At 40.6% G+C, this 17,647-nt stretch overlaps 1 protein-coding gene across 1 annotated transcript in view; it reads right to left on the bottom strand.

Annotated features, from left to right (window-relative positions):
- Window positions 1-17,647, bottom strand: part of LOC146389524 (uncharacterized) — a 54,445-nt gene that overhangs the window by 9,630 nt on the left and 27,168 nt on the right. The window contains exons 5-6 of the mRNA XM_084910685.1: window positions 15,279-15,605; window positions 7,275-7,601 (exon numbers count right to left, since the gene is read on the bottom strand). Coding sequence (XP_084766811.1) covers window positions 7,275-7,601; window positions 15,279-15,605 — 654 coding nt within the window. The remainder of the gene's footprint in view (window positions 1-7,274; window positions 7,602-15,278; window positions 15,606-17,647) is intronic.

The following is a 17,647-nucleotide window of genomic DNA, read 5'->3' on the forward strand; positions in this document are numbered from 1 at the left end:
CTTGTAAAGGTCAAAGATCCTGTGGATCTGAGAGAGTTCAGTGACCTGCTGACAAAGGTGAAAGCAGCTAAATCAGAAGTTTGTCTTACCCACAACATCCAGGAAAAGTGTGTCTCTCAGCATTTGAAGTATCAGCCTGACCAGCGTGTTAGAAAATGAGACATGTCCTGATGTCTGTGACTTCTCTTTCAGTTTATAAATAAGATCCAGATTAACGTCCATGTTTCTGAGGTTTAGAATCAGTCTCCTTGATATTTCTGACAATTTCATAAATATATTGTATGGTTTCATCTTCTCCACAGTTCTCTCATTTCCCTGCATCTCTTCCTGTTTTTAATACTGTGCTGTTTAAACCAGTGAGTCCAAATCTGAGTCCTGATATGACCTCCTCTCCCCTCTCCTGCTCCTTCCTGTGCTCCTCATTTCTCCTTTGAATTTTCGAAACCATTATCCTCTGTTTTCTTCCACCCACTGCTTTTCCACCTGTCTGAACACATGTATTTATTTAACCTTTATTTAACCAGGAAGATCCCACTGAGGGCTGCATGGTGTCAACGCGTTAGCTTGTTAACGTGTTGAACTAATTTTATGTGGTACACGGCGCCCAGCAATCTGTCAAAAAATGTTTTAGTATGACTTTGGTAAGCTCCAAAGCTGCACCACTTGATGGATTGTTGGAGCATTACGGCTACCATAGTCAGGAGCAGAGATGGGCAGTAACGCGTTACTTGTAACGCGTTACTGTAATCCGATTACTTTTTTCAAGTAACGAGTAAAGTAAGGGATTACTATTGCAAAAACAGTAATTAGATTACCGTTACTTTCCCGTAGGAACGCTGCGTTACTGCGTTACTAAAACAGTGATTTTTTTGCGAGAATGTCTCATGACAGTGACGTAAGCAAGTGCGACGTTCGTGACAACAGCTGTGTGCAGATCAACAATGGATCATATATCGAGTGCGGGAGAGAGTATGAGCGTGCAGCGTTTAAAGCGTGGAAGTACTGACCTTACTTTGAGTTTGATTCCATAAAAAGTGACAAAAACATTAGTGTCCGTTGTGCGTGGGAAGAAAACATCTTTTTACAGCGAAAAAAACCCCCTAAACTTCCAAACAAGCACCGAGTAGCTACCACGTAACGGGAAACTCAGAGAAACTCGCGGATTCTTCCACTGACCGCTGCGGCTCACCTGCACCAGGGTAAACCTCCGCCTACCCTATTCCTGCTTTACAGGTGAAAATAGAGCAAAAGGACCGCTAGTCTTTGATTTTATTTATTTTCTGCTGTGTTTTACTTGCATCTATTTGAAAGAGTGAGTGTTAAGACAAAAAAAAAAATTATTTTATTTGCTGGAATGTGCAGAAAATAGGTTTAAATGTTAAACAAATTTCTTCCAGTCAGAGAATGTTGCATATAATTACATTTTTGCTTGATGCATAAAGTTAAAAGATTAAAACTAATAAAACAAGTTTTAAAAATGGACTTTTCCATTTGATTACATTTTGTATGATGGATTATGTAGAAAAAATAGAATTGGGCTGAAAGATCTATCGCTTTATCACCTATTCAGGTTGTAAATCGTGTTTTTAAAAAGTAACTAAGTAACTAAGTAATTAATTACTTTTGAAAATAAGTAATCAGTAAAGTAACGGGATTACTTTTTGGGGGAAGTAATCAGTAATTAGTTACTGATTACTTTTTTCAAGTAACTTGACCAACACTGGTCAGGAGCCTCGCAGAGTGATACGTACTCTGCTTCAATGTAATATTACCGTATTGTGTGTGTATGAGGACCACAAATGGCACCTGTTCAGAGACATGGTTACGAAGCGGATTTCAAACTCCAGGCTGTCAGTCACGCAGTAGAACTTGGGAACGGAGCAGCTGCGAAATTTGTCTGTCTTTCTTATTATGCTCAGCGTCTGTTAGTTTAAATTTTGACTGCACAATTGTGAGCTTTTTGTTATGCACACAAACAACAATGTTTTATTTATGGAGCATTATTATTTAATAAATGCTGATAATTTATTTCTGGGTAATTTTTTCATGCACATCTGCGCTATATGTTTATAAAAGTGCCTGTGTGAGATCTGGGACACAGCTTTGACTAACAACTCTCTTTTTGTTCTTACTTCATGGCTTTAAAAAATATCGGAAAAAAAATACAAATAAAATTCAATTAAAATAACAAGCAATCAAAACAGTTGCATGTTATGGCCTCAAGGATTCTTAGTTTTGATTTAACAGCACTGAATGAATTCTGTAATTTTACAGTCGTTCTGCAGCTCATTCCAAGCCAAGGGTGCTAAATATACAAAAGCTATTTTGCCAAGTTCAGTTCAGGCAAATAGAACAGAAAGCAAAAAGTAACCTTGCGGACGAAGAGAACAACAACCAGCATGTTTCAATTCAGGCAGGGAACATATGTATGAAGGCAGCAATCCGAGTATTGCCTTATAAATAAAGCCATATAGATGAGATCTCCAAAAGTTGATTCTGTTCATCTGGACGTAGCGTTTTGTGGGAGAAACATTTCGTCACTCATCCAAGTGTGTGAGTGGTGAGTCTGAAATTTATGGTTAGTGATGAACCTCAGAGAGAGCCATGATACACAGTATCAGCCATTTGAAGACGTTGAGCAGAAGCATTCATATATAAAATATCTCCATAATCCAGCACAGGCAAAATTGTTGCAGTAACAAGCTTTGTATTAAAGCTTGTTGCTTTTGTATTAACAGAAAAAACAACTTATTTTGAAGATAAAAACTCAGTTTTAACTTTGGCTTCTTCACGAGTTTCTTTACATGTAGTTTGAAGGTGAGTGAGTCATCGATCAAGATACCTGGATATTTATACGTGTGAAGCACACATCACTCATTTTAATGGTCTCATGTCTTCAGTCATCTCTCCTGTGTACACTGATACCACCATTGATCCTTTTCCTACTTTAACATGAAACTCTAGAATAATGAATGCTGTGTTTTGATTGGCTGTGTTCTTTGATGCATCTGTACAGATTTGAATATAACTGCATGATTAGTATTTGTATAGTATGTGAGTTTAAAGTCAAAGCTCTGGAAGATCCATGGCTGTACTGTTGGTACCAACACTGTCTGACTGAGAGATTTTAACTTCAGGTGTTTTTTCTTTCTTCTGACATCCTTTCAAACCACACACACTGACAAACTTCAATTGTTCTGTCCTTCCCAACTGTTGTACATAAGATCTGAGTTTCATTTCATCTCCAAATTTTCATTATTTCGTGTTCTAAACATGAAGCTGGATCCATCGTGCATCTCCCTCTCTTAAACCCACTCTGTTATTTACACTCTGATATCTTTTATTTTCCATATAGTTTGTTAATCTGTCGTTAATCATCGTCTCCATTATGTTACAGATGTTGGATGTTAAATCCATCGGTCTGTAAATTCCTGGTTTTCATGATGCTACAATCACTGCTTCCTTCCAGCTCTGTGGACGTTTCCCATCCTCCCAAACTCTGTGAAATGATTGTAATAAAATGTCTTTAGTGAGGATTTATCCTGATATAACAAACCTGATCTTTTCCTGGTGCTAATAGTTTGGATTTCCTGTGTGTCTGATTTCTTTCTGTCTTTGTAAACAGTATATTTAATAATCATGTGAGTCTACTCGCTGTAATAACTCCTGATTTTCTAGAACTGTGTTTTCTTCACTAATATTATCTGAACTATATCTGTCTTTCACTGCTGTGACTTTAGCAGCCTCCACTGTCACTGCTCCACCCTCCCCTACAGCCGAGCTACAGACCACCACAGATCTTTATCACACTCTTTGTTTGTGACCTTCCCTCTGTTTTTCTTCTTCTGCTTTGATGCTTCTAAAACAGCGTTACAAACAGAACAACTTCAATTATCGACATTCATCAGTTTGTACATTTCCTGCTCACTAACAAATCTGAATGTCCTCCAGTCAGCAGCACTGAAACACCACCTCATCACCACCCTGTATCACTCCTCCACACTCAGGTCTGTCTCATCCTAACAGGAGTGAGGTCACTTCCTGCAGGAGTGTCTGCGACTTCCTGCCATCAACAAACACCTGACAGTCAATCTGAGAGCAGCCTGACTCTGTCCCTGCTCTAATATCTAATCCTACACAGCTTCTTTAACTTCATCCATTCTTCACTGACTGTTCTGCTCACTGTGACCATTAAAATCCCCACGAGCAGATTTCAAAGAAGTCTAACAGGAAGGATTCCTCAGCCGTGTAGTCTCCAGCTGTCCATGTCCACAGCAGAGTAGAATCAGGGCTTTAAAAAGGTTTTTATTGTGAAACACTGAACTTGTGGAAAAGTCAGCCTGAATATCTCCAACTGTGACGTTTACTCTGAAGTAGCAGAATTTAAAATGTGCTACGTGTTATTTTGTGAGAGAAGAAGTCAGGGAGAGAGATGTCATCACAGTCAGAGAGAGAGTGGGCAACTATCCGACAGGAAGAGTTAAAGCAACAGAGAGAAGACACATCCAGGGAGGAGAGAGGTGGAAGCAATATGTAGCAGCTGATGAAGATGCTCAGACAGACGGGCTGGGCACACAGAGGACTTTATGATCTGTTCTTAAATTCAGTCCAACATGGATCATTTCTGCTCAGAGTCCAATCATCTCTGGAAACTTGTGCTTCCATGGCACACGGTGCGCTGGGCTACTTCAACAAATAGCACTACACCTCTGGTTGTCAGCTTCACCTCTCCATCGCTCTCCCCGTGGCTACAGTACAAGTGAGCTGACACATCCATCAGTGGAGACTGTGGGCCAGTAAGGAGCAGCAGCTGCCTGCAACATGGGCTTTACATTGAAAACAGCCACAAGTCTGGGCCTAACCACGCCTTTGGACTTCTTCTTCATTTCAATGAGATTTACATTTCAGGGAGTTCCCCTGGAAAAAGAGCCATTTTGAAAGCTGTTTGCTGACTTCATCAATAATCTGCTTCAATCATCCAGATGAGAATCCTGAGAATGGAGCAGCCCTGATAGCAGCTCATAGGATCACAGTGTTTTTCATTCAGCTGATTGATTTCACAGGTTAGGAGGTGAACAATCTAACTGTGCTCCTCCTTCCACCTTTGGACCACTCATTTAGTGACAGCCAGGATGTGACAATCAGCTGTGACACAGGAAAACATGAGGTGGGAAACTCTGGAGAAGATTTGCTTTTCTCTACAGGGAGGCTCGCACATCTAATCTGCTCACCATCACTCAACTCACTTCAACAACATGCTGACTCAGTCATTTCTGCACGTTTCCTCATGTTACAGCCCTGACTTCAGTTCAGCTGAGGAGGAGATGAGGGAGGAGAGAGCAGTGGTGGAGGAGGCAGATAAGGAAGAAGAGGAGGAGAAGATCCAAAGAGGAGGCAGGGGGAGAGGCTCAGGAACAGTTAGCATCAGAGACTTTGAGCCATCATGGACTCCCACTCCTTCCATCCAGCCCTGTGTGGATCAGCAGCTCCAAAATGTCTGCTCACTCATGTTCTTACTGTCTGTGCTCTTCTTTCATTTCACTCATTATATATGAACTGCTCCTAAATCACACTGATATGGATTTTCTGTCCATCCACACTAATTCTCTTCATTCTCACCTGATTGTTTGGATGCTCTTTGACAGCACATTGAAAATCCTCACAGTGACTTCTATTGCCACACTGACTGGACAAATACAAAGTTGAAGGCTTCATGTGTTTGGCACAAATAATACTTTGGTAGGTCTGAGTTGTGTTTTGAACCATCTCTCAGGACCAAAGTCTTTTTGCTTCATTCAAAAAGAACTGAAGGCTTTTTACCTCACAGTTTGTCCTTTGATATTATTGGATGATGGACTATGGAAACACAAATGTGCACTTCTTAATGGCTCATATGTGCTGTGAAAGAGCTCTTTGTGATCTTGAAGCCTTTTCAACAGTTTTTCTTTGGCTGTTTGTAAAGTTTTCTGTGTGAACTCTCAGGAATCTGGAGCAGTCTAATAGAAGTCTACTGGGGTATAGAGGGAGGAGCTTCTGTCAGACTCTTTCTGATGAGGAACTGAAGCCGCTCTCATGGTCTCATCAAATCCATCAGACTCTGCTGAGAAAAACAGTCATGTGACCTCTCAGAACAAACAGCCTGTTAGTTTCCTGCTGCCTCCATCACTCACTTTCATTCACTCTCAATCACACCAACATGTTAAAGCAGCGCTATAGCTCACCTGGCTGAGCAGGTGGGCTGAAGGCGGGGCTTACTACAGCTGCCTGTGTGTCCCTCACTCTCTCCCCACTTTCCTGTCTACTCTCTGCACCTATATAATAAAGGCAAAATGCCTCCAATAGAAATCTTTGCAAACACAAAGTCCCACAGCAGCCCCGTGTTCTCCGGCTAAAATGAGAGTTTTTGTCAGTGGAGTCTGGTGGCTTTAACCACACAAACATTACAGCTGCGCTCAAATATCACAAAGAGCTGTGACAGCAGAGAAACACATGACAATCCTCCAAATATCATCTAGAAATAGAAATATGTCCACTGTGGGACGTGTGAGGCTGACATTAATATGTCTTAAAGTGGGAGATGAAGAAATGATTCCAGGGCCCAAATCATGGAGACAAACATCAATCCACACTTCACTTTGTTTCCTGTCTCTAAAGTGGGAATATTTCAGTGTGATGAACAAACGGCCTCCAACAAATAAAGCTGATTTCCTTTTCCTGTCTTTTCTCCAGCGGCCTCAGCTTCTTCCTCTTTCCCCTGTCTTCTTCTGCAGACGCTCCTCTGTAGCTTCAAGCTGTTTCTCTTTACAAGGAGAGCTACAAACCTTTGCATCCAGCCACAAAGACCCCATGGGCTCCTCTGGATCATCACACTCAGCATTTTCACAATAAAAGCCTCATATTTATGGCTGCTCCACCCTGACATGTGACAACATGCAAATGACTGGATCAAAGTGTTTGAATGATCTCAGCAGCTTTAAAACTATTGATATTTATACATTTACATTGATTTGGACTAAACTAACAAAACTATTGATTTGATCCAAACTCAAATCATGCCAGAGGCTTTTATTTTGAAGTTAGGATCATTTTTAATGGTCTTCTTAGTCTGTTCATTTAAACACACAGTTGCTCCGCCTGACATTTTTGGCTTTTAGATCAAAGCATCAAAGAATTGATATTATTTGAATGAACTGAAAATAGATTCAAACTAAAAGCTTTTAGAGAATAAACACCTACATGACCTCTGACCTTTGACCTGCATCTACAGCACTGACCTCTGACTTTCAGCTCCACTTGTTTCTTCAGCAGGATGTTTCCCTCCCTGCTGTAGACGGTGCAGGCGTAGGTGGCGTTGTCTCCATCTGTGGGGTATTTCAGGGTCAGACTGAGGTCTCCAGTTTTCAGCAGGTCTTCATTCATCTTCGTTCTGCCTTTGTAAACCTGGTCCTGTTCTTCAGACTGGTCAGAGCTGTTCTTATACACGTGAACCTTCCTGTTAATGATGTCCTTCCACTCCACTTTAGCATCTTTTAGCAGACCATCTGTGGTTTTGCAGATCAGCTGGACAGACTCCACCCCTGAATCCACCTCCACCTGGGGGACTGAGAGGACAACAAAGCACAACATGAGATTGGATGGAGACATTTGTGTTGACTCTAACAGGCTGAATGCTGCTGCTTCACTGGGAGCTCACTGTTAGATAGAAAGTGGTCAGTGTGGGGGGGGGTCACGTGATGCGTCGAGCTCAGCAGACGTGAGTTTATGAGCTCTGCACTGGACAGCTATAAAATATTGGTATTTTAGCTCATTTTGCCAACAATTTGCCTAGAATATTTATATAATGTCTTTAGACGAATTTTTTGCACACTCTGGATAAAACAAAAAGAGAGAAATGGGCAAACGAGGAGTCAAAGCAAAAGCTAGCAGTGACATGTTAGCTAGCAATTGCCCTGAAAATGAGACCATGTGAAGCGCTGAGGACGCACTAAGTACATTGCGGGATGACGTGATTGTGGACAAGGTGACTTCTAACATATCAAAAGTATTGGATAGCAAGATATCCGAAGTCATAAAGCCAATAAACGAGCTCACTGAGAAATTTGACAATCTGATAGAAAGAATGGGAACAGTGGAGCAGCGGGTCTCGGACTTGGAAGATGTCACGGCTACAAATGAGCCACGTATTGCCGCTCTCGAGACCCAGCTTAAGAAGGCCATGGAGCGTCTGGAAAGCTTTGAGAATCAGAGCTGGTGGCAGAACGTGAGGATTGTCGGGCTAAAAGAAGGCACGGAGGGTAGAGCACCAGTGGACTTTTTTAAAAAGTGGATACCAGAAGTCCTGGGCCTTCAGCAGGGTGCCATTACAGTCGATAGAGCCCATCGCACTGGACCACCTATGAGGCTTACCGGCACAGAGGGACCGCGTGCAGTACTGGTCCGGCTTCATTACTACACCGACACACAGAAGATTCTCCAGGCTGCCAGGGCTAAAGGTACCGTAAACACAGAGGCAGGAAAAGTGTCCTTCTATCAGGATTTCTCCGCCGAGGTGGCACGAAAGAGAAAGGAGTCTGCGAATGCGCGTAAAGCTCTCCGAGAGGCGGGGATCAAATATTCCTTCCTTTATCCACCCATCATTAAAATATTTAACCCCGATGGCAGTAGCATCTCCCTTGCGACCATCCAGGATGTCAAGGACTATGTGAACAAATTGCCAAGACCTAAATAAACTGTTGGTGCATGACAGTGTCATTGTAACGTAAGTTACAATCTCGAGGCTTACAGCATTACAGTACTGTTAACGAGCTAAGGTATAGAGTATACTTTGATTTTTGACATACACTCCAGTGCGGGATGGTACGCGTTTGTATCCTCCTACAGCTGTACTTTAGAGCAGGGTACATCTAGATGTGTAATTTATTTTATTTTACTTTGTGTTATTTGTGTTGGGGAGGGTTGAGGTTTCCAGGCTTTGTGTTCAGGTTTTGCTGGGAACCAGTGTTCTTGTTTTATGCTCAATTATTTTGGTTAATAGGCTCAGACTGGTCAAATGTAGATTTGGTTAAATATGTAAACAGCACAATATATATATATTACTTTTTCTATATGTCAGTTAAGATAAGTACTTGGAATGTTAAAGGGTCCAACAATGTGGTGAAAAAAAAGTCCATTTTATATTCTCTAAAGAAAGATTTGATTCACATTGCGTTTTTGCAAGAAACCCATCTGACAGATGATGAACTTAGAAAATACAGTAGAGAAAGGGTTGGTCAAATTTTTTTCTCATCCTACTCCACAAATAAAAGGGGGATTATTACCCTTATACAGAAAAATCTTCCCTTCAATGTTACAGCCACTCACAAGGACAATGAAGGAAGATATATATTGATTAAAGGGATGTTGCATGTTTTATTCCCCAGAATGGATAAATTTCCCCCACAATCTACTTTGACAAAAAATTCCAAAGCCCTTTGGCAAATTATAAATGAGCTTGACCTTATAGACGTCTGGCAACACTATAATCCATTATCTAAAGAGTACACTTTCCATTCTAACCCTCACTTGTCAGCATCTCGTATAGATTATATTTTTATGTCCAAGTGTATCAGTCAGTTAGTTCAGCAAGTAAATATTGGTCATATAGGTCTCTCTGACCAGGCTCCTGTGGTCCTAACCGTTCAACCCATGAGACATATTGAGCGCTCCAGGTCTTGGAAGATGAGTACACTGTCTCTTTTGGATGAGAAATTTATACACTTCATAACAGAGCAAACAACATTATTTTTAGAAATAAATGATAAAGAGGAGATAGACACGAGAACTTTATGGGATAGTTATAAGGCTTACATGAGAGGGATGATTATTTCATACACAAGTCATAAAAGAAAACAACGATTAAGAAGGCAGTTAGAGATCGAGAATAATATAAAAAAAGCTGGAGAAACAATAATATATAACAAAATCAGCTGAAACATTAAGTGAGCTTAATATTGCCAGGACATCCTTGTGTAATTTGATAATGTGAAAGGCTGAAAGAGATGTTTGTGCCAGACGGCGGCTTTTTGAATCAGCTAATAAGCCTAAACGCTTTTTGGCTCGTCTTGCAAGGAATACTCCATCAAGTTCTTTTATCACAGCTATTGTGGATGTGCATGGTGAAAGGCAAGTAGCAAACCGTCAGATTAATGAGTGCTTTAGAGAACTCTATACAAATTTATATCAGTCTGAGATGGACCTAACAAGGCTTAACTCAGGCTTTTTCCTAAACGACTTAGTATTCCCTCAGCTCTCTGAAGATCAGGTTAGCCTGCTGGAGTCACCCATAACATTGATGGAGGTGGATAAAGCTATATCTGCACTCCAGTCAGGGAAATGTCCTGGGGCAGATGGCTTCCCAGTAGAATTTTTTAATGTAATGAAAGTGAAGTTAAATAGTTTATTATTAAGGGTTTTTGATAAAGCATTTGAAGAATCGAAACTCCCAGAATCTATGTACCAGGCTAATATAACATTGATAGCTAAGATAAAAATCCGGAGTCATGCTCATCTTACAGGCCTATTAGCCTTCTTGGTGTTGATAATAAGATACTTTCACAGATACTGTTAAATATGTGTTAAATACTTGTGAATTTCACCCAAAACACATTTTTTTTTTGGATTAAATATGTCATTTTTGCATCTCGGTCTCCTACCTGTGTGATCTGAGTCTGTGTGCGTTCGTGTGTGTGTGCGCTGCGTGGTGACGTAGGCGCGTGCATGTGTGCCCCGGTCACAGCTCCTTTCAGCATGGCCGGAGGTAAGTCACTGCCACGTTGCTCTCTGCGAATTAAAGTTTGTTCAGACCCCAAGCTGCAATGTGAATACAGCCGAACCGCCGCGTTTTTGTTTGTCATTAAGAGACTCATTCGGGATAAGTTTCGTGGAGGGCGGAGTTCGCTAATATACGCTTATAATGAGTTTTAGCCGAGAACGCAGCTGAAATGCTAGCATGCTAAGTTAGCCTGATCGCTAGCGGCTTGAGAGCGTACTCGCGGCAGTCTTTTTTTAACAGCATGCACTCTTTTTTTCCTTCGTCAGGAGAGGTGTACTGGCAGGCGCGTGACACACACAGATCAGACACTTATTTCTGTGTTGCAGGTATGGAGATGTTCTCATGTTTTGGAGATGCAGTCTTTCATTCATTGTTTTTATAAGTACAGTGTTGTTTTGCCTGTTAGATGGCGGTTATTAATATGATTGTACTGAAGTATAATGTTTGAACTATAAGTACCAGAATATTGGGTCCTGGTTATTGAATTGTATTTATCTGACTGTTTATTTGTTTTTGAATTATTATGTTTATTGTTCTTATAACTTGTTTTTGATGTTTTTTCAGTGACATATTATTTATTTTGTGCTTTTTGTTTTTGAGAGCTTAAGTTAATGTTTTAAAACAATTTGTTGTATTTGATTTATTATATTATTGTAGTGTTAATGAAGCTGCAGGCACAGCTCCTTTCAGCATGGCCAGAGGAGAGGTGTACTGGCAGGCGCGTGACACACACAGATCAGACACATATTTCTGTGTTGCAGTAAACAGCCAAAGACCCAGTACTGTCTCCTGCCTCTTACTTTCACGCCAGAACACAACGCAAGAACAACAGGCGTAACACTTGAACGGGTTACACTGGCTCTTAGGCTAGAAAAAGTAATGTGCTCTATTGTGCATGCTGACCAGACAGGCTTTATTAAGGGGAGGAAGATTTAGGTTTGGGAAAAAGTTTCTGGGGTGGATCAAATTTATATACAAATCACCAATAGCATCTGTGTTAACTAACGGCTTGTTATCCTCCCCAATTACATTGAGCAGAGGTACAGCACAAGGTAGCCCATTGTCACCACTATTATTTGCTTTGGCCATTGAGCCTTTGGCCATTAGACAAAATCCAAGTGTTCCTGGAGTTAAAATTGGGGATAGACAACATAAAATTCTGTTCTATGCAGACGATATTCTTCTGACACTGACTGACCCTGCTAACTCTCTACCTGTTCTTACTAGGTGTATCAAGGACTTTGGTCTTATATCTGGATACAAGGTAAATGTTGATAAATCTGTTATAATGACTCTGTGTAGTGGAGGGGACATTGAACCTTTATATGTTAAAGGTTCACTGGGCACCATCAGGTTTTGTATATTTGGGAGTTAAAGTTACACCAAATGTTGGTCACTTATATAGAGAAAATATTAATGGAATGGTTCAAGATCTTCGAGAGATGCTGAGAAGATGGAAGTCACCTCCGATATTATATTTGGGAAGAATAAATCTCATTAAGATGGTAATCTTACCGAAAATATTATATCCCACAGGCATGTTGTTTGCAATTTTGAAATCAGAAGATATTAAAGCAATTAACAAGGCTATGGTGGATTTCATTTGGGCAGGAAGAAAACCCAAAATTAAATTGGAGACACTACAGTTACCGAAAGATCTGGGCGGGTGGGGAGTGCCAAACATAGAAAATTATGTTCTCTCAATACAAGCGAGGATTCTTTCTTCCTGGATACATGAACGTTCTGATCTGCCAAGGCTAAATATTGAGGAAGTATTACGTAAACCATCCTCACCTGTTAACTTTCTAGGGAAACATCTAAATGACTTACCTCAGGTAATAAAGCATAACCCACTGATATATAATGCTATGTGAATGTGGGGAAAACTGAGAAAACCTTTTAACAGTAGTCTTCCGTTTAATATTTTGTCAACGCTTATAAATAATCCAGACCTTCTGCTGCAAAACATAGGGTCGAGCTTTGTGGGATGGCATAAAGTAGGTGTAAAGAGATTTTATGACCTCTTTAAACATGGTGAGTTTAAATCATTTGAATCCCTGAAGTCCCACTATTCTATGTCAAAGACTGAGTTTTATAAGTATTTGCAATTGAGAAATTATGTGTTAAAAAATGCTAAATCATTACAAATCTCAACAGCCTCTTTTCGGTTGGAGAAATTCTTTCTAGATAATAGGGAGCATAAACATTTTGTATCAAAGTTTTATTCAGAGATTTATGCCCTAATTGTGGACAAATTGGCATGGTCGAGAAAATCTTGGGGGACGTTGCTTAAATGTGAAATAGATATACAGGCATGGGACAAAATCCTGCTCCTTCCATCTAAAATCTCTGTTTGTAACCGATTAAAAGAACTGCAGTACAACATTTTGCACAATGTGTATATTTCTCCGTATATTTATAGTAAGTATAATATGGGAACATCTCCAAATTGTCTCAAGTGTAAGGCCAGAGTGGGCACTAGATTGCTTGTGGGAAAGTGCTATTATTCAGTCATTTTGGAAAGAGGTCTGCGTCAATATTAGTACAGCCATTGGTCATCAGGTGACAGAAAACCCATTAATGTGTTTATTGGGATATATTCCTGTCTCAGTGGTACAACATGAGCATGTAATTCAGTCACTGTTAATGTTGGCCAGGAAAAGCATTATGCTGAGATTGGTGGGGGCTGAGCCTCTCTCCATTTCTCTATGGAAGTCGCTCATCATTTATGTTATGACTCTGATCAGGTTGGGACATTATATTGATGGGAGCTCCCGAATTTTTGTGGACAAATGGAAGGAAGCACTGGGAGTAACCTGTAAACTGGATTCTAATGGACAACAATTATGGACATAATGTTGTAATACTCTAGTGCTGTGCAGTGTTATTATTTTGGATGTGAACCAGTCTTGTATTTGTTGGGGAAAAAAGTTAAATAAAAGTTGAAAAAAAAAAAGTGGTCATTGTGAAGAGGAGACGCAGCAGAAAGATGAAGACTGACAGGAAGAAAGCAGTGAACAGACTGTTGGAGCTGCTGTTAGTGGGACAGGACTTTATTCAGTCTCTGAGGACCAGATTTGACTTGATGAAGCAGAGAAACACAGTCTGAGTGTTTCTGTCACACTCACTTCATCACACAGCTCAGTTTGACAACATTTGGAAGAATTTGATAGAAGCGTTCCTTTAGTAAAAGCACCAAGAAAACACCATGAAAACACCTCACTACACACAAAACTGCAGTACTGGCAAATTGTACATAAAGTATGAAAAGTCAAAGTACTTATTGTGCAGAAAAATGTTCCCATCAGTGTCTATGGATCAATATTACTGCTGCACATGTTTAAGGCTGAGCTCATTTCAAATCCTTTCTATTGTGTTGAATCTGCAGTAATGCATCATATTCTATAAAATCATATGTTTGTAGTGGCTGTCCTGTGAGGACCACGTCTCTCTAAATAAACAGCTGTTAATGAGCTCACAAACACAGGCCTACAGCTGGATTTGAAAAAGTCCATTCAATAGAAAATCAACAATCACAGCTGGATTCAAAGGCTTGAGCTCTGTGTGACATGGTTACCTGTCAGTATCTACAGGGGGATTCAAATATGAAGGAAACATGAAGGTGGTGCATTAGAAAAACTGCTGCTTTCAAGTGCAGAGCAACAAACTATTTGAACTGATCCAACTTTATTAACACAGACAAAGATTTGTGTATCAGCTGCTGTTTGCTGCTAAAGATATAATCCAGCTGATGTGGGAGAACTACATGTGACACTTTGATGCAGCCATGAATCTGACTGATTTCTTTCCATTTTCAAAGGTTGATGCATCAGTTAAAGTCCTTAAAAAGCTCAGAAATAAAGAGAAAGGTTGGTTAAAGCAAAGAGAGGCACTGGCAGCATTTAAGACACTAAACAAGAGAAACAGATCAGAGAACATCAGACTGAATAAGTGGAATAAAGTGAAACAGAGAACTAACGCTCCCTAAGAATGGAGCTGTCAGAGGAAGAGAGCAGCAAACTGAAAGTCTCTGTTAGCTGCAGAGCTCTGAAACTTCACACAGCTTTGGATGATAACATGGAGAAAGGATGTGGAGATTTTCACACTTCTGCTAGAAATCATCTTCTAGTTATTGTGACTCAGATATGACTGATTATAGATGAGGACCAAAGAAGGTTTTTGCTGATATTTGAGCTGACTTAGCTTAGCCTGTGTTTAGCCACATGCTAAACAAACACAAGTTCAGAAACTAGAAGATGTTACCTTTCAGATGAAGTCTCACACATGAACTTTGCTCCTACAGTTCATCTGATGAAGCTTTTACATTTGGCTGGAAATCAAATAAAAACCAATACAGCCACAAACATCAGACATGCTAACACTGTAACATTATTGGATGGAGCCACTGAGACTGAACCACCATCATGAGTCTGACCTCTGACCTTGGACCTATATCTACAGCACTGACCTCTCACTTTCAGCTCCACGTCCTTCTTCAACAGGATGTTTCCCTCCCTGCTGTAGACGGTGCAGGTGTAGGTGGAGTTGTCTCCATCTGTGGGGTGTTTCAGGGTCAGACTGAGATCTCCAGGTTCCAGTAAGTTTCTCTTCATCTTTGTTCGGTTCTTGTATTTATCGTCCTGTTCTTCAGGCTGGTCAGAGCCGTTCTCATACACGTGGACCTTCCTGTTTTTTTTGTCCTTCCACTCCACTTTAGCATCTTTTAGCAGACCATCTGTGGTTTTGCAGATCAGCTGGACAGACTCCACCCCTGAATCCACCCCCACCCAGGGGACTGAGAGGACAACAAAGCACAACATGAGCTGTAGTGAAGGTTACTAATGTTCTCCTTATAACCTGGTCATAACCTCTTTATGACCCTATGATCACGTGATCGCCCCATGATCGGAAAGCCTGGGTTTCAAATCTACCGAACGGCTACCCTGAGGTACCCCTGAGCAAGGTACCATCTCCACACACTGCTCCCCAGGTTGCCCACTGCTTCACTGAGTGAATATATATATATATTTTTATTGTAAGATAGACCCTGCAATTATAAAAACAAAAATTATTTATTGATTTACACTGATGTCATGCAGATGATACCCATTTCTTAAATCAGTTACAGGCGTGTCTTACAGACATAAAGGTCCAGATGCCCTTCTGCTTCTAAATTTATCACATCGATCTGGGACGTGTATATAAAAATAAATCATATTGTTTACCTAACACGCCCATATTGGTGTTTTTTGCAAATAATATGAGTGCCCACTGTGTGATCGCTGCAGTCAGACAATTGAACCTCCCAAAATCTCCAGATTTTAAGAATTTCTGTGAGCAAACTTTCTTTCATGATTTAAGGGAATACCACTCTAATAGGATCCACCTCATTACTGATGTAGACCTGGCAGTGGAAACATTATATACCATATTTTTCCGACCATAAGGCGCACCGGATTATAAGGTGCACTGTCAATGAACAGGTCTGTTTTCATATATAAGGCGCAGCCGATTATAAGGCACATTAAACTCCTTATAATTATTGCTATGTAACTTTCACTTTTTCACTTCTCATTAGTACATGGGGCTCTGCCCAGCCCGGGAGCCATCGCCAGTCCCCATCGAGGCCTTCCCCTTAACAGGTTGGATACTGTCAATTATTGTGCTTTATGTTTTTTTACTAACTGTGGAAATTGTGTATATCACTGTTCTCTGTATACTGCTGCTAAATGGCCAACTCTGAATATCTGCAGATTTCCCTATTGGTTGGTTTTTATCTATAAATCCCTGCTTGGGTTTCTTCCTTCTTCTCTCTGTGTCTGTATGTGTATAAACCACAGTCAATACAGCCGACGCTCTCACAGTATCATACAAATGTTTGTGACCACACTCAGAACAGAATTAGAAAAAAAAGCTTTTTAATACGTTGACCTTGTTTCCTCAAATAATAAACAAAAGGATCTAAAACTGTCAGAAATGGTGGAGCTTAAAGTCAATTATAAGGTCTGACAGCAGGAGGTGTATCAGTCCAGTTTTCCAGGTAGAAACAGTGTTTAGACTGCAATCTGCCTGTGGTGGCTTTTTTGGAGCAACTGTGACATTCAGCACTATAACGAACACACAATACAAAACAATAACTATACAACACACTAACTACATGTCATGTTTCGACTGTGTGGGAGGCAGGAATTGGACCCAAACGCAAACTCACTAGAAACGGGATTGAACTCAAAATGGCAGCATTTATTGCTTAACACAAAACTCTACAAATCCTAAACTGAGAAGAATCTAACAAAACACACAGCATGAGGGAGATCACGACACTGACACAGAGAAACACAGGGCTTAAATACACTGGGAAATAACGAGGGGAATGAGACACAGAAGGAGGGCACAGCTGGGAGAAATCAGGACTGACAAGACAAGGAAGCAAAGCAAGACACATTCACATAAGACACGGACCTTCAAAGTAAAACAGGAAGTATGACACAGAGACGCCAACTTGACAGGGTGGAGACAGCAACTAAGAAACAGAGAGAAATACTAAGCTTTGAAGACTAGAAACTAGACTCGAGGGAGTAACAAAAGACCAACCATGAGAACATAATTCACAATACAGAGTGACAGAAAACAAGAAACTCAAACATGCAAAGACACAGACTTACACAGAACAGAGGGGGCACAGAGACATGAACGGCAAGGGATCAAAACTAGAAACCATAGAATAAATCACACGAGTACAAAATACAAGAATCACAAAGAACTAAAAGCGCTGGGTCAGGAGACCCAGGATCCGTGACACTACAGCCTCCAAACACGCTAAACGTCACTAATGTC

The sequence above is a fragment of the Perissodus microlepis genome, chromosome 3 (assembly GCF_051167445.1).
Source record: "Perissodus microlepis isolate ML-2025 ecotype Zambia chromosome 3, ASM5116744v1, whole genome shotgun sequence".
Classification (NCBI taxonomy): Eukaryota; Metazoa; Chordata; class Actinopteri; order Cichliformes; family Cichlidae; genus Perissodus; species Perissodus microlepis.